Source organism: Nannospalax galili, unplaced genomic scaffold (assembly GCF_000622305.1).
Source record: "Nannospalax galili isolate Female #2095 unplaced genomic scaffold, S.galili_v1.0 scaffold208, whole genome shotgun sequence".
Lineage (NCBI taxonomy): Eukaryota > Metazoa > Chordata > Mammalia > Rodentia > Spalacidae > Nannospalax > Nannospalax galili.
In genome coordinates, this window is record NW_008357998.1 from 1,629,935 (window position 1) to 1,651,111 (window position 21,177).

Consider the following 21,177-nt stretch of genomic DNA (forward strand, 5'->3'; position numbering starts at 1 on the left):
AATGTTTTAAACTATTTTTAAAGTGTGTGTCATAGTTTGTGTGAATTGTAGAAGATGCATGTCTCCTTGGGAAGGAGCTTAATTTTTAAAAAATATTTTATCTATTATTTTATTTTATGTATATGTCTGTATTGCCTACATGTGTGTAAGTGCACCCATGTTGTGCAATATCTGAGGAGTTCAGAAGAGGGTGTTGGATCCCCTGGAACTAGAGTTACTGATAGTTGTTAGCTGCCATGTGAGTGCTGATAATTGAACCCAGGTCCTCTGCAAGAACAGCCAGTGCTCTTAAGCAGTCTCCAGCCCCCATGGGAAGGAACTTAATTTTTATGAAGAACCTGTGCTTTTATTTCAGCAACCATTACTTTGACAACGACACCATAGCTCCTGAATATATGAACAATGTCCTCATTCTCACGCTGCCTCCTGAAAATTCCATCTCAAATACCTCTTTCTCCAAGAATTTTCCATCAGTAAGTTGTATGTGTGCATGTTTGTATATGTATATGTAAATATGTATTAAAGATAGCATAGGGTAAGATAATTATTCTTTTTCTGGGGCGGGGGTCTTTTTGAGACAGGGTCTCCTGTAGCCCCAGCTGCCTGGAACTCACTATGTAGACCAGGCTGGCCTTGAACTCATAGAGATCTGCCTATTCCTGCCTCCCAAGTGCTGGGATCAAAGGCATGTGCCCCTACACCGAGCAGATAATTATTCTTTTACCTGGAACCCAAAGTCTTATATTTGCAAGTATGCCTTTCTTGTTTGTGTGCGCGTGTGTGTGGAGGTCAGAGGTCATCATGAGATGTGTTTTCCTCTACTGTGCTCCACTTTCTTTTGTGAGGCAAGATCTCCCACTGAACCTGGAGCTCACTGATTCAGCCAGACTGGGTGGCCAATGAGCTCCAGGGGTCCTCTTGTCTTTACCCTCCCCCAAATGCTGGGATTGCAGATGCACACCACCATACCTGGCTTTTTACGAGTGCTGGGGATCTGAACTCAGATCCTCATGCTTGTGTGGCAGACAATTTATTGACTAAGCCATCTGACTTAAGGGTCATCAACTAGCCCTTGAAAGTATATGTATGTTTGTAAAAATGGAAAAAAAAAAGAAAGTATATGTATGTATTCCAATTCACTCACCAAATATAAGTGACTCCTACTATGGGTATAGAGTTTTTTAACCAAAGGATCACCATTTGACCTCTTTCCACAAGTCACTGTGTTGACTCTAGACTATGATAGCAAGGGATTTATCTGCAACATCAGAATGAAAGTTGCCATATGGGAACATTGAGAGTTGGTTTTACCTTAGGGGAGGTAGAACCTAAAATTATTTTTTTCTTTCTATCTTTAAAAAACTTTTGGGAAGATTCATTTATTTTTATTTTATGTGTATGAGTGTTTACGCTGTATGTGTGTAAGTGCACCACATGCATGCAATGCCTGTGGAGGCCAGAAGAGGGCATCAGATCTCCTGGAACTGGAGTTACTGATGGTCGTTAGCTGCCATGTGGGTGCTGGGAACCAAACCTGGGTCCTCTGCAAGAGTAACCAATGCTCTTAATCTCTGAGCCAGCTCTCTAGGCCCTGAAGTAGAAATTTAATAGCATAAAATAAAGGAAGGGTACTGGAAATTTCTCTACATCCTAAAATAATTCTTTCCTGTTACCAATACCAAATTCTGCATTCAGAGGTAGCATAGCTGTCTCTGACATTATAATGTGAAGACATTATAATATAAGTCCATTATAACAAAGTCAACCGTTGCTCAAATGTATACCAGGAGACTCCTAGTTTCCTCCTATTATCTCGGTGTTCCATCTGCTTTGGCGTTTGTCCCAGAACAAGTGCCACCATTTGCTCATTAAATCATGGTCAGCTTATTATAATACAGAGCGCTTGACTAACAGGTTTTGTCAATCACTGAATTTTAACTTGATACAACCTGTCAGATGCCTTCTGTTCTCTAAAAGTTGTAGTGGGAAGAAGAAGGGGCGATCCGAAGACCCTCCCCGCACACACACAACAAACAACTTTGGGATGACAAGTGAAGGGAATGGCCCAAAAGGCTATCAGGAAAGGTGAACATCACAGTGTCCCTTTATCAGCTGCCTCAAGTGCTCCAATGTATGACCCAGCCAACGTTAGGGCTGTAAGCGCTTTTCATACAAGATCTTCACTAAATTCTGTTCATTACCAAACAACTTTGGGATGACAAGTGAAGGGAACGGCCCAAAAGGCTATCAGGAAAGGTGAACATCACAGTGTTCCTTTATCAGCTGCCTCAAGTGCTCCAGTGTATGACCCAGCCAGCATTAGGGCTGTAAGCGCTTTTCATACAAGATCTTCACTAAATTCTGTTCATTACATGAAATAATGATTTTTAGACCAACAAGATGGCTCAGCGGTAAAGAGCCTTGCTGCTGAGACTGACAACCTGAATTTGATCTCCAAGTCCCACATGGTGGAAGGAGAGAACTGACTCCCAGAAGGTGTCCTCTGACCTCCACATGCACACCACACCATGTTACTTGAGTGTCTCCGTGATCCCATATACACACAGACACACAGACACACTAAAAGTAATTAAATAATGATGATTTAGCAAAATAAATTGAAACCAGTAAAAGAGGGCTTATTTTTCCTTTTAATATCTTCTGCAAAATGTAATTCTGTGAGCACAGAACTTGAATCGTTTCTTGTCCCTGGCAGGAGGGAAGTCCAAAGTGCATGAGGTGACAGAATCTACCTGACTTCAGTGGAATAAGAGCTCTTGATTCATAGTCAAAAGCTCTTATTCCACTGAGTTTGACCATCATGCAATGGCGGCAGAGGCAGGAGAGTGCTAATTCTCTCCATTATTTTGTCAGGGAAGACATTTGGGGCCTGATACCCAATCAGAACCAAATTCAGTGGGTGTGATGCAACCCAAAACTCCTCACATTACGCCCAGGATACTGGAGGGCAGTATTTGGTGGATGAACTTTAATGTGATGCAACCACACATTACTTTGGGTGCTCTGATTTTTTCTTTTCCATTTTAATGAAAACAATAAATTACAAGCAACTGTTATTCGTACATAAAGTCCTATAAGAATCATAAAGATGCTGTATGCTGACTTTCCTGGCTACAGTTTTGTATTTTACCATCATGGGAAGGAAGTGTAACAGCTTCTAGATTCTTCTCTAAAGACAGGGTTCTTGCTTATTAATCCCAAGAAGGCAGAATTGTGACAGCGGATAGCAGAGCACTGACCTCACGAAGTATTTCCCAGAAGTCCCCTGAACATTATGCTTCCATTTCCCCTAACATTACTTCATCTCTCCAGTTACTTGCTGATCTATGGAACCTTGCTGTTTGGTCACATGCTGAAGATATTTCTGGAAAATGGAGAAGATGTTGCCACTTCCAAATTCGCTCATGCATTTAGGAATCTCACTTTTCCAGGTACTGTCTCATCAGAGCAAACAATAAAGGAGTAGAAGAGTGGTAGGCTTTGGAAAGGAGCTTTGGGAAACACAGGCAGGGTTTGGCATTTGATGGTTCAATCACTAAAGACCTTGGGACCCAATTGGAGGAAATGTCATTGTATAAGCTTTGGGGATGCTGTGATGGATAACTGGACTTCATTTTTAAAAAATATATTTCTTATTATTTTTATTTTATGTGTATGAGTTATTGCCTGCATGGAGGTAGGTGCATCCATGTCATGCAATGCCCAAGAGGTCAGAGAGGGCATCGGATCCCCTGGAACTGTAGTTATGGATGGTTGTTACTTGCCGTGTGGGTGCTGAGAACTGAACCTGGGTCTTCTGCAAGAGCAGCCAGTGCTCTTAACCACTGAGTCATCTCTCCAGCCCCAATGAGACCACATTTTATGCTATAGACTTGCACATACTTTGGATGTTGTAGAATGAAAGTATACATTAGGGTCTGCATTTTTTTTTTAAAACAAGCTCTCCCTTTTAAAAATATTTTTTTCATTTGTGTATATGTGTGTGTGTGTGTGTGTGTGTGCGCGCGCGCGCGTACCTGAGTGTATCTATGTGCACCACATGCAAATAGGAGCCTCCAGAGGTCTATCAGAAGAAGGCATTGGATAACTGTAGTTACAGGCAGTTGTGAGCCACCTCGTGGGTGCTGGAAATTGAACCCTGGTCCTCTGCAAGAGTAGAAATCTCTCTTAACTGCTGAGCCATCTTCCCAGGCCATGGCCAAGCTCTTAACAGTATTATGAGTAGCAGTAGTCCTGCCTGAGCTTGGAGACTAACAAGAAGGTAATACCTGCAGTTAGTTTTTTTTTTTTTAAATCATCATACAAAGAGGGTGAGAGAGATGGCTCAGTGGTTAAGAGCACTGGCTGCTCTTGCAGAGGACCCCGATTGGGTTCCCAGCACCCACATGGCAGCTAACAGTCTGTAACTCCAGTTCCAGGGGACTGATGCCCTCTTTTGGTCTCTATGGACATTGCAGATAGGTGATGCACTTACATACATGCAAGCAAAACACTCATACACATAATATAAAAATAAAAATTTTAAAACAGCATATACAGTATTAGATAGCATTGTGGCATTTTCAACTACCATGTGTTTTACTAGATTTTCCTTCCCACTCATCTCTCTAGTCCCTGGGCCCCCTGACCCTGCCTTGTTACCTCCTTAGGTCTCCTTTCCAGTTTCTTGTCAGAAGTATCCTTTTCAAACTTTTACTTTGATTCCTTTGTATCCCCCCCCCCCCCCGCCTTTCCTTCAAAGATACAGGACTGTGTTAAACCTCTGCTCCCTAAACTCCTCATACAATACCATTCAAAGCAGCACATGCCCCTCTCAACTGCTGGATTGACACACCCTTTCCCACAAGATCCTTTTGAAATTCATCTCTCTTTTCTCAGATCAGAACCTCAGGCAGAGGTTATAAAGAAAATTCATTTTAAGTATTTTTCTTAAAGTTTGCCCTAGGGGGGCTAGAGGCTGGCTCAGATGTTAAGAGTACCAGCTGCTCTTTCAGAGGAACCTGAGTTCAGTTGCTAGCACCCACATGGAGGCTAACAACCATCAGTAACTCCAGTTCCAGCAGATCTGACACCTTCTTCTGACCTCTGTGGGCATTACATGACATGGGTACACTTACATACACATAAAATAAAAATAATAAAGTATATATTTAAAAAGTCCTGGGAAATCTCTGACTAAAAGTAAGCCTTCTATCAGCTCCAGAAGGCAGAAGGTGCCTGACACAGTGTCTGAGGATTGCACCAATGGCTGTGGTTGACCACAGTGCTAGGAAGAGATGTCTTCTCTTATTCTGAAGAAGCTGGCAGAGGCAATATATATTGATCATCCCGTGTGTCCCAACTCTGCCAGGCATTTCATGAATATTAGTTTTCTTTCAAATATTTTTATTGATTTGAGAATTTTATAGAATGTATTTTGATCATATTAGACCCCTCCCCATCTCCACTCACACCTTACTGCCCCTGACTTCATGTCCTCTATTATTGTCTTTTTTTTTAAAGGCCTATCAGGTCTAATCTGTGTCTTTCATATGCTCTTGGGTGTGGGTCAGCCTACCAGGTGTCACATCAGTAAGGAAAACCAACTCTCCCTCTCATATCAAATGCCAATAAATCCTAAGCTAAGCCTGGGGCTTCCTGTCCATCTGCCCCTCCACGCTGGGCCCCTGTCTGGCTTAGGTTTGCACAGGTCTTGCGCATGCTCTCAAAAGCACTATAGGTTCATGTATTTCGTGCACATTCCTAATGTGTTCACAGCCATAGTCACAGTCAAGCATCCTAATGACCACCATTGCAGTTTAGAGCCAGGAGCCTATATGTGTCCTGGCTTTGCCCCAGGTAATTCTCTACCCTGAGTGAGTTTCTTAATATCCTCTAATCCAATTAAATTAATTCTCATCAAGCCGGGAGTGGTGGTGCACACTTGTAGTCCCAGCACTTGGGAGGCAGAGGCAGGCGGATCTCTGTGAGTTCAAGGCCAGCCTGGTCTACATAATGAGTTCCAGGACAGCTGGAGCTACAGGGAGACCCTGTCTCAAAAAGACAAAAAAAAATTAATTCTCATCAATATAATAGAATTAACAACAGTCATCTATCATGGTATTCTGGAGAGAATAAAATGGTAAATATATGAGTCATTTAGCACAGGGTCTGGTATTTAGTAAACATGACATAAGTGTTACATTTAAAAAAAATTTTAAGTTTACATTTATTTATTATTTTGTGTGTGCGCATGTGTGTGTGTGTGTGTGTGCGTGCGCGTTTGTTCGTGTGCTCATGCAAATGTGCCACAGTGTGCCTATGAGTTCAGAGGATAACTATGGGAGTTGATTCTCCCCTTCTACCATGTGGAGTCTCGGGACCGAACTTGGGTTGTCAGGCTTGGCGGCAGTGTCTTTACCTGCTGAGCCATCTCACCAACCCAAATGTTACTTTTTATGTCGATCACGTGAACATTTCCCACCTAATCACACATTCTGTATGGGAATTCTATATGCTATTAGTTTGTAGACAGAAAAATGGAAACTCAAACAACTTAAATGTTTTCGATGTTTTAACTAACAAATGCTAATGACGTGATTTTGTTCTTCTTAGAGTCTAGACCCTGTAGTGCATATACACTGCAGTTTAGTACATGTTCTCACTAAACTGTGTCATGAGCAATTGAGCAATTCCTCAACTGGTTACATTTATCCCATTCTAAATGCAATGAAAATTATTTTTTTCCTTCTAAATGAACAATGTATTCCATAAAAATGCCCTTTAAGGGGATGGAGAGATGGCTCAGTGGTTAAGAGCACTTGCTGCTCTTACAGAGAACCTGAGTTCAGTTCTCAGCACCCACATGACACTTACCAGCCACCTGTAACTCTAGTTTCAGGGAATGTGACACCCTCTTTTGACCTCCACAAACACCAGGCTTGCACCCAGTACACATACATTTTATATATATGCATGCAGGAAAACACTCATACACAAATATATCTTCTAAATATTATTTAATTGATTTTATGTGTCATGAATGCTTTGCCTGCATATATAAGTTCAACCACATCGTGTGATGCACCCGGAGGCCAGAAAAAGGTGTCAGAGCCATGTCTTAACCACTGAGCCATCTCTTCAGCCCAATATATGTTTTTGTTTTGTTTTTAAATAGTCTTTACAGATCACAGGGAGCAAGAACCACTTAAGGGGCCATCTGATAAAACATTAAGGGGAACAATTTTTCCATCAATTTGAAATACAGCAATTTGAATCCTTTTAGACTTGGTCAGGATCCATCTGGTTTCAGGCAGGGAGTCAAGGGTGGTTCCTAACACTCTGTTTTTCCCTAGGCTATGGAGGACCTGTGACTCTGGACGACTGTGGGGACGTCGACAGTACTATGGTACTTCTATATGTTTCCATGGATACCAGGAAAGTACGTCTGACCACTTACCACTTATCAGAAAATGTGGGATGAGGAGGGATAACCTGGAAGAGGGACAGCTGTGAAGGAATTAAAGAAATTATGTTTAGAATCTAAAGAAAAGTCATTTTAGCAACCTTTTAACACTTATATCCTACTTGGGGTAGTATTCCTTAAAAATGTTAGCCCATAGAACACCTAACTCAGAAATCTGTTCGTGTGTGTGTGTGTGTGTGTGTGTGTGTGTAACTCACTATGATGACTCACATCTGTAATAATCTCAGCATTTGGAAAGCTGAGACAGGAGGATTGAGAGTTAAAGGTCAGCCTGGGCTACACAGCAAGATCTTGTCCCAGAAAGTCATGTGTGTGTGTGTGTGTGTGTGTGTGTGTGTGTGTGTGTGTGTATCTGGTTCATCTGGAGCTCCAAGCTGATCAACAATTACCCTGTTCCATTGGGAAGTGTCATTATCAAATTCAAGCTTTGTTGGGTAGAATGGTCAATCTCATCACCAGTTATTCCAGTGTTTGCTCCTGTTTCTCTTTTTTCTTTTTTTGTGCCCTCACCCAGTACGAAGTTCTTTTGGCTTATGACACCCACACCAACAGAACTATCCCTGTGGCGACAAGCCCCACTTTCATCTGGAAGAACCACAGGCTTCCTAATGATATCCCAGGCCTGGGTAAGACATTCTTAGTGAGTTTTGTCTCTCTGACACTGTTTCCACAGTAAGAAATGTAAGGTCCGTTGTGTATGAAATTGGCTGATTTTCCTTTGGCTCTTAGCTCAGCCTAGAAAATGTGGATTTTACCTCCCTGCCTAATGAGTTATATGATGGTTCTGGTTAAACAGGACCGTATTCTAATTTAGTTATTCTAATAAACCTGCTTTGAAAGTGATTCCTATGGTTTGTTTGACATAAATTATCCCATAGAAAACAAGATTTGAAAATTGGCAAACACATAAGAACAGACACATGTACTTTACTCCGTATACATTTTACCACAGGAAACTCAAGGAATATTCACTGTATCCCAACAAGGAACATCTGGCATATGGGGTTGAGGGGTGAATTCCTTCATGGGACACTCATGACAGTGACGGTTACCCAAATAAGATGAAAAGCCTTAACATGGCTAGGTTTTCACATGTACAGGACGAAATGATACTTATGACATTGACCCTGCCTACCGTCAGGGAAGGCTGGTCAGATGTCCGCTGGGCCATAGGTTCTCAGCACAGTCTGTCCCTGATGGGTTTGGTCAGGGCTTAACATAATGATCACTAATTCCATATTACTAATCTGTCCTTAGGACAAAGATCTTAAATTTAGACAGTAATACTCAGAGATGCAAAAATGTGAAAGTACTTTTAATGATGTTTTAGAAAATTGTGGTATATTTATAAATGGGCGCCATACAACTCATCAAAAATGACTTTTCCCAAAGAATTTTAAATGGTAGGAAACAACACCAAAGAGTAGGAAAATGCAATTCCTCATTTAATGAAAATCTAACCATTTCATAAAATAAATGTAATACTAGTACCACTGAGTGATGAGGTCCTGGAAGAATATTTTCTTTTTACAGTCTCTCAATTTTCACAATGACTGTATTTATCACTTAAAAAAATTTTTAAATATATTTTATTTAGTATTTTTATTTTTTATGTGTATGAGTGTATTGCCTGCATGTATGTGAGTGCACCCATGTCGTGCAATGCCACGGAGATTAGAAGAGGACATTGGATTCCCCTGGAACTAGAGTTAAGGACGGTTTGTAGCCACCACGTGGGTGCTGGGAATCGAACCCAGGTCCTCTGCAAGAGCACTCAGTGCTCTTAATCACTGAGCCATCTTTCCAGCCCTCATTTATCGCTTTTTAAAGTACTGAATTAGATGCTAGAGATATTCCTAGTCCAACTATGTTCCATGGCCAGAACACTGGAAGTGTGATCTGCTTTAAAGAGAACATCACTGGTCCCATGTCTAGCTTATATCAAAATTATGTTTCTAAGAGTATTTTGTCTCATAAGTCATAATAGGGTCAAAACCATTTCCTGTGCTTCACTCAAAAGACATTGAGTAATTGACTTAGAGCAAGGGAAAGGTACAGGTGGGATCATATTCTACTGAACAGTAAATATAACCCAGTGCTAACTTCAGATTCATGGCTATTATTTTTTAAATACAAGCTTTTTGTATATTAACTCTAGAACCATCTTCAAGCTTCCTAGTTTTAAACCAGTCTTGACTTCAGAAATATCTCTCTCATATGGTTGGAGGATAGATCAGTGGGCAAATTGCTTGCTGTGCAAGCATGAGATCCTGAGTTTGGATCCCCAGAAACCACCTAAAAAACAGAGCTGGGCATGGAGGTACACATCTGTAATCCCAGTGCTGGGGTAGGTGGAGGGAGGTAGATGCCAGGGGCTCCCTAGCCAGTCTAGCTGAATTAGTGAGCACCAGGTTCTCTGAGGAACTCTGTCCCAAAAGATAAAGTGGGGAATGATAGAGGAGGACACCCAGGGTTGACCCTGGCTTCCACACACACACACACACACACACACACACACACACACACATACACACACACACAGAGTCAGATACAGACACACAGAGACAGACACAGACACACATACACATACGCCCAGACACACACATACATACACACAGACACATACACAGACACACATTGACATACAGAGAGACAGATACATACAACCACAGAAACACACTCAGGCACATGCACATACACAGACCCATGTATATATACAAACAAGACATACACACACACACGTGTATCTCCTCACACACACACAGACTTAAACATACAGACACACATACAGACACACACAGACACATAGACTTATACACATACATACACACATACACACACAGACTTATACCCATACAGACACATACACAGACACACACAGATACACATATTTATACACATACAGACACACATAGACACACAAACTCATATACATACAAACATACACACATAGACACAGACTTATACACATACAGACATAGACTTATACACATACAGACACACACACAGACACACAGACTCATACACACAGACACACAGATTTATACACATACAGACACACAGACTTATACACATACGGACATAGACTTATACACATACAGACACATACAGAGACACACAGATTTATACATACAGACACACAGACTTATACACATACAGACACACAGACACACACAGACATACAGACTCATACACACAGACACACACAGACACACAGATTTATACATACAGACACACAGACACAGACACACAGACACACACAGACACACAGACTCATACAGACACACATAGACACACAGACTTATACACACACAGACACAGACACACACAGACACACAGACACACAGACACACACACACACACACACACACACACATACACGAAATACCTTTTCTCACAGGCTTCCACAACTCCCTTCTTCCATTAGGGAATTTAAAATAGTTTTTTCTTTGACCTGATTATAAGTCTCAGGACATACATCAGATTTTTGGTTTCAGCATATTTCTGCCTCTGTTGCCACCTCCCTGGGGCAGAGTGAAGACTCACCTCTCACTAACCCACCCCCAGGCACTCTACCCCCAGGGTAAAGTCCAAATGACTTCACAGGGCCAGTGAGTCCATGATCTTCCTCTTTCACCTTCTGGAAACCTCTTCCCTGCTCTCAGCTTCCTCTCTTCAGAGGCAGCCCACTCTATGCCCTTGTTCCTGCTACGCCTTCTGACTAGAATATATCACTGCCACATAAAACTGGCAAACATCCACCCCTCAAGATTAGCTGGGAGAGGGTGGGAAGGTGGCCCAGTGGGAAAGTGTAAGCACCAGAGTTCACGTAAAGCAGGATGTGGTAGTGAATCTGCAATCCCAGGGTTCCTGTGGAAGACATGAGGTAAAGACAGGAGACTCCCCAGAAGCCCCCAGACCAGCCTGGTGTGTGTACAGCTTCAAACTACAGAGACCCTGCCTCAAACAAGGTGAAGGTGAGGACTGACGTGATGTTTTCTGACCTCCAGGTGTGGCAAACAGACCTGCACACATTGATTCCTTTTTTTTTTTTTAAACTGGGATTTGAACGTGGCAAATCTGGCTGTAACATCTGTCATCACGTTGATCACCAGGGTGGGTTCAGCTGATTTGGCTGGCCAGACAGATGTGTACGTCCTCCTTGACTCCTTCCAGGAGGTGTCTCTTGGCTGAAGAGGCTAGCCTCCCCGACAAGGGGTGCTACCTTCACCAGCTAGACCCTCCAGACAGGTTCTCCAGGTTCCACTGGGCTCTTACCTCTCTTAAGCTTTTTCTCAGAATCCCAAGAAAATATCAGTCTTGTCTTTGACCTACGTGATCTCTAACAGAGCACCACATCGGACTTGCTGGCTTACATGTCTTTTCTACTATGAACTATGTGGGTGTAGGGTCTATTCAATCCCTTTGCCCCAACGCAGTTCCGTGGGATAATTAAATGCATGAATGAGTGACGGTATAAGATAACTGTGGTTATATTTCTATTCTGGACTAGAGCACTAATCCATAGTGCTTTAATTTCATGTGAGTGCCGGCACGTTCGGGGTAGCATGACTGCAGACTATTGTATTAATATCAGTCAGTTTATTTTTATTCTGTAATTAAGAGATTCTTCCTCTGTTGAAGTAGTGTATTTAATGTGTTCCCTCCAACTGTAATGTCGTACGAACTAGTTATCACGTATGTTCATTGTGAAGCAAGTGGCATGTAGTAACCACAGTAGCCACTAGAGGGCAGAAAAGGGTTAGCCTTAGAATTGTGTGATCCTGACTTAACCCAAACCTTTGAAGGGCATGTTGAGGGCTGCAGAGACGGCTCAGTGGTTAAGAACACTGACTGTTCTTGCAGAAGACCTGGGTTCGTATCCCAACACCCACATGGCAGCTAACAACTGTCCGTGACGACAGTTCCAGGGGATCCGACAGCCTCTTCGCCTCTTCTGCCCTTCGTGGGCGTTGTACAACACGGGTGTATTTACCTATAAGCAGGCATTAACACTCATACACATCAAATAATAAAGAAAACTTATTTATTTATTTTTTTTAAAAAAGGATGTTGAGTTTAAAACTACTGCATTTAGCCAGGTGTGGTGGCTCATACCTGTAATCATAGCATTTGGGAAGCTGTAGCAGGAATATTTCCATGAGTTCGAGCCAAGCCTGGGCTACATAGTAAGTTCCAGTTCATGATGGTGTACAGAATCCACCGAAGGAACGTGTCCACAAATGCGACCTCAAGTTCTGAGGCATATTTCTGTCCAGAGGAGAGGAGAAATTCACAACTCACATTTTCATTGTTGAAATCATCCTCTCAGAAGAAAAAGAGATAGTTAACAACCCAGGCACGGTCGGGAACTAGCAAAGCAGCCCTTAGGGGAAGGGATCGGTGTTTATCTCAAGCTAAGGCTCTATGAAAGAAAAAAAGAAAAGGAGAAGAGGGAGAGGAGGGGAGGGCAGGCGGAAGGGGGAGGGAAGGGAGGAAGGAAGTAAAAACTAAAGGCAGAGAAAAGAAATACACACAGCCTAGGTCCTAGCACTCAGAAGACAGGCAAGAAGATTTCTGTGAGATTGAGGCCAGCCTGGTCTACATAGCAAGCTTCAGGCCAGCTGGGGCTACAAGGAGACCCTGTTTCAAAAAAATAAATAAATAAAAATAAATAAATAAGAAAGAAAGGAAGGAGGAAGATGACTAGTTCATTAGAAGGACATAGTATGATGAAATAAAAATAGATTAAAAATAAATGTGGACATGTGGACATGTGATAAAAGTTCATGGTAGAGAAGTTTATATATACATGTGTGTATATATATATATATATATATTTAATAACGAGAGTTAAGTTTTTATTCAATTTTTTATTTAGTCATTTTAAATTAATAATTTACCAAGTATCAGGTCTTGCGCTGGGGGCTGATGACTAGTAGTCAATGGGTTGTGCCTGCAAGGATTTTATATGTCCTGGTGTCATGTTAGAGAAGATTGATTGTGGGGTGTAGAGTGATGTGCTACTTTAATGAGAGATCTTGATGTCTCCTAAAGGATCTTCATTGATTACTTGAAACTGATTTTTTTTTAAATTAGGCTGTTTCACTTTGCTTCATTTTTAGACTTTGTCTTTCTTGAAAAATTTCCCTAAAGTTACTTCTGATCTCTCTCTCTCTCTCTCTCTCTCTCTCTCCCCTCTCACTCGCTCTCTCGGCTTGCTAAAAATTCTCTAGTAGGGGAGAATACCCTTTAACTCCTCCTCCTAAGTAGGGATGCTAAGATGTACAACTAGAGTCACAGATAGTCCATCAAGACACCCTGAGAAGGAAGAAGCTTGAAGATAGGGCTGCTGCCATTGGTTGTTATTTTATTCCAGAAATTGAAAAAGCTAAGATTAATAGGAATTAGCCATGATCTGAAGCACCAGAAGTTACTCTCTGTGTGTGTGTATGTGTCTTTCTCTATGTCTGTATGTGTGTCAGTATGTGGGTGAATGTCTCTCTGTCTCTCTGTCTCTCTCTGTGTCTCTCTCTCTCTCCCTCTCTCTCACTCTTTCACTCTCTATCTCTCTATCTCTCTCTCTGTCTCTCTCTCTGTCTCTGCTATAAGGAGGAAAGTCATGTCTCCTTCACCATATGTCCAGTATCTCCCAGCATATACCCACACCACACATACACACATGCACACACATACCACACATACACATGCACACAAACATAAACCACACACAAACACAAACCACATATACAAACATACCACACACATGTGCACACATCACACATCCACATACACACATACATACAAATATACACCACACACACATACACACATACTAGTATTCCAACAAATTCTGCAGAAACACTGTACCACAGAGTGTAGCTAGAAGAGGCTTTAGAAACCATCTGTGCCAGCAGGTATGGTGACACATACCTGTAATCCCAAGCTGAGGCAGGAGAATTTAAATCTGAGGCCAGCCTACACTACATAGTAAGACCCTGTCTGAAACAAACAAAATGTTATTATTCTAATAAATCTTTGTTGTTCTTCCTCAATGACCCAGAAAGCTTGGAAAGAAGCAGCACACAGCATTGTGGTTTAACAGTCTACACTAATTTACTTAGAATGCATATTCTGCATTTAAAGACTGTCATCTCTGTCTTCCTGTACAGAACTTCCTTAGACACAGGAATTCAAGAATGCTAGGCAGGACTGGAGAGATAGCTCAGTGGTTAAGAGCACTGACTGTTCTTGCAGAGGACCTGGGTTCGATTCCCAGCACCTACATGGTGGCTAACAACTGTCTGTAACTCCAGTTCCAGGGGATCTGATGCCCTTTTCTGACCTCCATGGTCATTGCATGACACAGGTACACCTATCTACATGCAAGCAATACACCCGTATACATGAAATAAAAATAAATAAAGTATTTTTTAAAAAAAGAATGCTAGGCAGGCTCACCCCCACCCCCACTCCCTGCCCCCTGCCAAATTATTTGTGTGCTGAAAACTGCTTAATGTTTTAGTGACAGTTGGCGTCTTTGGTTAAAAATGAAGAGATACATAACCGCACCTGGTGGCACACAGCTATAATCTCAGCACACAGGAGGGTCACGAGTTCTAGGCTAGCCTGTGCTACATAGCATGCCCCAGAGCAAGAAAAAAACAAAGAAAAAGATCCTACGAGGGTGGCTGAAATGGGCACACACAGCAGCTTTCTTCAGAGACTGGGGTCACTGGCTGTATATCAGCAAAAAAGAGATTACTGAAAGATCAGGCCTTTTCAAAGGGCTCTTCCTTTCCCTGCCCTCAGATTACATGATACAAGTAGAATCTTTGAAATGCATTGTGTTCCTTGTAGGTCTTGCTAATACCTTGCCCATTGCCTTTCCTGTGCAGGCCCTCAAGTCCTGATGATCGCCGTCTTCACACTCACGGGGACCGTGATCCTGTTGTTGCTGATCGCTCTCCTGGTGCTCAGGTACCTTACCAAACTCTCTCTCCAAAGATGGAGGAAGGAGAGGTCTAGCACCTGTTGGTGATGCTCATTGCTAAAGACTTGGGATCTTGAAGCCATTCAGCATCAAAGGCTATGTCAAGGGCAGACGCTGATGAGATGGGTAGATTAGGACTCTCAAATGAAGGCCTATAACTCAAATCCCAGTTCTGTGATCTACTGGTTGTGAAGTCTTATACATGCTTAAGATGCTTAGCATCAGTCTCTTCCTCTGTGGTGTTAGGAAGCTTAGAAAGGGCTCTGTCTGTGTAGAGACTGTGATATTTTAGGCATTATGTAAATGACGATAGCTCTCTTCAGAGTTCTATTCGTATACTGTGGGAGACTGCGGCAGCATTGCACAACACGGTGTGTAGGCTGGAAGAGGCTTCAGCAATTATCTATGCCACCAGAAGAATGCAAGTTTGAGGCTAGTCTGCACAGCATAGCAAGACCCCGTCTCACACAAACAAACAAACAACAAACAAAGCAAATCAACAGCAAAGAAATCCTCTATTCCAAATACCTAAATATAGCACAAGGGAGAAGAAACAGAATCAGTCCACCGGGTGGTGACTAGACCAGTCTAAAACTCAGTTTGTGTATGTTAAACACAGGACACTCTATCCAATTGCATTATTTAGGATTGCCTGCATGTCCTAAACCAGACAGAGTTTTCTGTGTTACACACTTTGGTACTTTCTTAAGATGCAAGTGCCCAGCCTGTCACATGTCATAAAGGAAGTAGACTGATTTCTTTGCTTGCTCTGAAGGCAGAATTTGTGTTCTGAAATTGTATTGCTTACAAAATACAGATGGTCTACAGCTTTGACCATTGAATTAGGTGAGAAAAAAAGTCCCTCAGAAACCAAGCCCGAACGGGTTGATCAGCTTTCTGTGGGGGTGAATCCCAAGATAAAACACCACATATTTCTGGTTGTCTGTAACATGGAGATAGAGGTAGTGCTTCCAAATGGCCAGTCTCCACAAAGAGACCTGACAGACAGATGGTGTGTGTGTGTGGTTTTCCACTCAGAACCCAATGCAAGAAACAGAGAATGATTTCTGGAGTCCCTTAACCCAATATAATTGACAGTCAGCTCTGTTTAACTCCAAGAGCCTCCTGGGGTGCAGAGATGACAGCCTGTCAGCCTTCAAGGTTTTGATATTTATCTCCCTTGGCTCGGGGTCTTCTGGTCTCAATAACTGGTAGGTGAACTACTTCTTTATATGTACTTAATAAAGGACTGCTTAGAGGTAGACGGAAGTAGAGGAGGAAATCAATCTTTTTTACTTAGGGAACACTAAGAGGGGCACAGTGAATGACCTTGAGGATGGAAGTTGGAGTTTGTCAAATGACAAAAAAGAAAGGATAAATTCAGAAACAGACAAATAGGTCAATGAAAAAAATAGGGTCGAGGCCAGGCTTGGTGGCACATACCTTTAATCCCAGAACTTGGGAGGCAGAGGCAGGCGGATATCTGTGAGTTCGAGGCCAGCCTGGACTACATAGTGTGTTCCAGGCCAGCTGGGGCTACAGGGAAGCACTGTTTCAAAAAGACCAAAAAAAGAAAAAGAAAAAAAGAAAAAGAGGGTTGATTCCAGAAGAAGGAATAAGCAGGTTCACTAAGAGTGTGACAGAGGCACCTTACAAATCAGGTAGGAAGTGACGTGGGACAGCTGGCCTTCCACATTCAAAAACAGAATTAAACCTACCTGAAACGATATACAAACATGCAACCCATTCTATGTGGAGCTTTTCTACATGAGAAAAATCAAACTTCAAAATTTAGAAGAAATAGGGCTGAAGAGATGGCTCAGTGGTTAGGAGTACCAACTGCTCTTGCAGAAGACCCAGGTTCAATTCCCAGCACCCACATCCATAATTCCAGTCCCAGGGGATCCGATGCCCTCCTCTGCCCTCCATGGATACTGCAGCACGTGGGTGTGCTTACATACATACAGCAAACATTCATACACATAAAATAAAAATAAATAAAAATTTAGAAGAAATGAATACAAAATGGTTTTATGAACGTGGTCCTCTGTTAAGACAAAAGAGACAAGCCACAAAGGAAAAAAAATGTATAACTATGGCTATATAGGCAACAAAATTAAAGGACGGTGATGCCAAAGAGGGTATTTGTATTCCAAGAGGAGACAGGATTTGTTTTTCAGAATATATAAACAAATTCACTGAAGGGGCTGGGGAGATGGCTCAGTAGGTAAATGGACTTGTGCATGTGGAAAAGGCCTGAGTTCAAATCCCCAGAACCCATGCAATGGTAGAGTACATATGTAAGTTTAGCATTCCAACAGTGAGATATGAGGTGGAGACAGGAGAATCCTCAGAAACTCACAGATCTAGCCTTCTTCACAGCAGAGAAGAAGAGATCCTATGTCAAGCAATGTGGGAGGTGAGGATGGACATCCAAGGTTGTCCTCAACATCCATGATACACATGTGTGTATGTGTACACCCCACCCCCAAGATTAAGGAAAAAATTCACGTAAGATAATAACAGAAAATTATACAATAAGGAAATTAAGAAAATCATAAACAGCTCTATGTAACTCTGTGGTGTCATATATTCTGTAGAATAGCCAGCAGATGTTGGGACAGTCACCTCCACAGAAATCAAACAAACGTGGGGCTGGAGAGATGGCTCAGTGGTTAAGAACACTGGTTGTTCTTGCAGAAGACCCGCGTTCGAATCCCAGCACCCACATGGCAGCTAACAACTGTCTATAACTCCAGTTCCAGAAGATCCAACAGCCTCTTCTGTCCCCCGTGGGCACTGCATGACAATACATGCACTTACCTACATGCAGGCAGTACATGCATATACATAAAATAAAAATAATTAATAAAATATTTTTTTTTTAAAAAAAGAAATCAAACACTAAATGAAACAAGAAGGAACCACCATTTTGCACACGCCATAGTTTTGTTTTAAAGGCTTAACATGAAGAACACAGGAAACATGAGTTCTCAAGTTTGGAAGCTAAACCAATGCAGCTTTTGTAGAAAGGAATGTGCTGGTATCAGTGAAGTTGAAAGTGTGGTCCTCCCCTGTCACCCACGAATGCTTCATCTACAAAACCTGAAGCAAACAGTTATAAAACTCTTATTTTTGCACATTGGAATAAATGCCACCTTTTCTTTGTACTTTTCATTTTCTCTAATTTTTTTTTTTTTACTTTTTTTTTAAAGACAAGGCCTCATGTCGTCATAGTCGAGGCTGGCCTTGACCTTGCTATGCAGTCAAAGACGACCTTAAACTCCTGATCCTCCCCCCTCCACCTTCTTGACAGAATTCACACTCTTTTACATTGACCTTTTTGTCTGTCCCTGAATTTTTTTTTAATTGTCATTTGACAAACTCCAACTTCCATTCTCAAAGTCATTCACTGTGCCCTCTTAATGTTTCCTAAGCAGAAATAATGATTTTCTTTGCTTCTATTTAACTCTGAATATTCCTTTATTAAATACATATAAATTAGCCTATCACTGACCAATTACTAAGATATTAAGACTCAGAGCCAAGGGAGATGAATATCAAGACACTAAAGGCCTTCAGGCCTTCATCTCTGCACCCCAGGAGACTCTTGGGGCTAAATAAAGCTGTCATCCGTATCAAATGAGAGGACCCACTCATTCCCTGTTTTTCTGGCATTGGTTGTTAGACTGGAAATCCACACACCCCCCCCTGCCGCTCATCTGTCTGTCAGGTCTCCTTATGAGTATGAGTCACTAGACTTAACTTTTTTTTTTTTTAAGTTAAGACAAGGGGCTGGCTTACTTAGGAACCTATCGGGTTCACTGGCAATTTGGAAATTTGTATTTTTGCCTCTCAAGGTTATTAGTTCTTTTTACCCTCCTGCTTTTGCTTTTATTTTTTCTCATTCTTTCCATCATTAGGTTAGATCCTTTCTTATAGTGAATGACTGTTTTAGTGAAGGACTTGGGAAAGAGAAATAAAAAGAAAGAATAGAAAAGGCCACAGGGAAAACTTACAGGCCACCCATGACTTCTTACCTGTTGGGAGCACGTGGGGGCATGCGGAGCCACACCCTTGATTGGCCTCCTTCCGTATAAGCTGGCCTCAGGACACCAGGGTCAGGGTCCTGTATTGCTCCCTGTGTCTGGGAGCTGGATGAAGTAGATGCTCATAAACATCTTCCGAGGCTTCTGTTCCTTTCACAGAAAATACAAAAAAGATAATGAACTTCGTCAGAAAAAATGGTCCCACATTCCTCCTGAGACCATCTTTCCACTGGAGACCAATGAGACCAGTCAAATCAGCCTGAAGGTAAGGCCTACTTGATCCATGGATGAATATATGAGAAGACTTTGGTAGTGTGGTACAAAATGTGACAACAGAGGCTGTTTAGTTAGTTCTGGAATCCAAGATATGGATACTTACTAATTCTTACCTTCCTAGCTTGCCGTTGATCTTCCATTGCCCTAAATACCAGTCCCAAGGACACTTCAGTAGAAACCAAAATACAGTATGTTTATTAGCTACTGGACTCTGTTTGGTCACTGTGACCAAACACTTGACGAGAAGCCACCGAAGAGGAAGGGTCTGTTTCCACTTGTGTTGAGTTCCAGATCCTGTCCATGGTGGCAGCAGCTTCCCACAGGGTTTGCTCTTCTTAGTGTACCCAAAAGGAGAGCAGTCAGGCCAGAACCCACCCAAGGTACAACCCATAAGGCTTGCCCCATTCCTATTTCCCCCAGTGACCCAAAGGGACTTCAGCTGAGTCCTACCTCTTAAAGGTTCCAGAACCTTCTGGAATAGCACTACCAGCTGGCACCAAGTATTCAAACACATGAGCCTGTGGGAGGCATTTCACACTCATTCTCTGCATCCAACCAGGAAAAGAAATTTGCATCAGTTCCTCTAAACCTTGATACCAATCTACGCTTGCTAAGCATTGCCTCTTAACTTTGCTCGTACTGAAGAAAGAATTGTCTCTGCTAAGATCTGTCCACAGCTTTCCTGAGTTGGGAAGTCCAACCACTAGTCAGTATAAACAACTCATCCCCTTGACTTCAACCAGTGAAGGGAACTCATCTACTCCTCACAAGGAGCCAGTGAGTTAAGATTTATCATTGCCTTTGCTGCCGAGAAGGCTGAGAGACAAAGGATTAAGAAACAGTGTGTGGGAGGAGGGGCTGGAGAGATGGCTTGTTGGTGGTTAAGAGCACCGGCTACTCTTATAGAAGACCTGGGTTCAGTTCCCAGAACCACGTGGTGGCTAACAACTGACTGTAACTCCAGTTCCAGGGAATCTGATGCCCTCTTCTGGTCTCTGTGGGCATTGCACACATTTGGTGCACTTATATACATGCAAGTAAAACACTCATACACATAAAATAACAATAAGTTAAAAAAAAATAAAAAAGAAACAGTGTAGGGCCACACATAGTTAGATTACTACAAATAATGTTACTAGACAATTATTACAGGCCAGATGCATTAACCCAGTTCATCCTCTCCTGAGTCCACCAGGCAACAGGGATGGAATTCCAGAAACATGGCTACAATTTGAACCCAAAGTAACTGCAAACCCTAAGCTCATACCACCTGATATATGCAATATAATTATTATTTGTATACTAAAACACACTAAGAGGAGACAAAGACCCAGGGTCATGAAGGAGGAGAAGGAAGAGGAGGAAGAGGAGGA

At 42.1% G+C, this 21,177-nt stretch overlaps 1 protein-coding gene across 1 annotated transcript in view; it reads left to right on the top strand.

The window, feature by feature from the left end:
- Gucy2c (guanylate cyclase 2C) overlaps positions 1 to 21,177 on the top strand; it is a 112,361-nt gene that overhangs the window by 46,609 nt on the left and 44,575 nt on the right. Inside the window, exons 8-13 of the mRNA XM_029557656.1 lie at positions 356 to 484; positions 3,334 to 3,452; positions 7,356 to 7,441; positions 8,001 to 8,112; positions 15,385 to 15,466; positions 19,688 to 19,793. Of these exons, the coding sequence (XP_029413516.1) occupies positions 356 to 484; positions 3,334 to 3,452; positions 7,356 to 7,441; positions 8,001 to 8,112; positions 15,385 to 15,466; positions 19,688 to 19,793 (634 nt within the window). The remainder of the gene's footprint in view (positions 1 to 355; positions 485 to 3,333; positions 3,453 to 7,355; positions 7,442 to 8,000; positions 8,113 to 15,384; positions 15,467 to 19,687; positions 19,794 to 21,177) is intronic.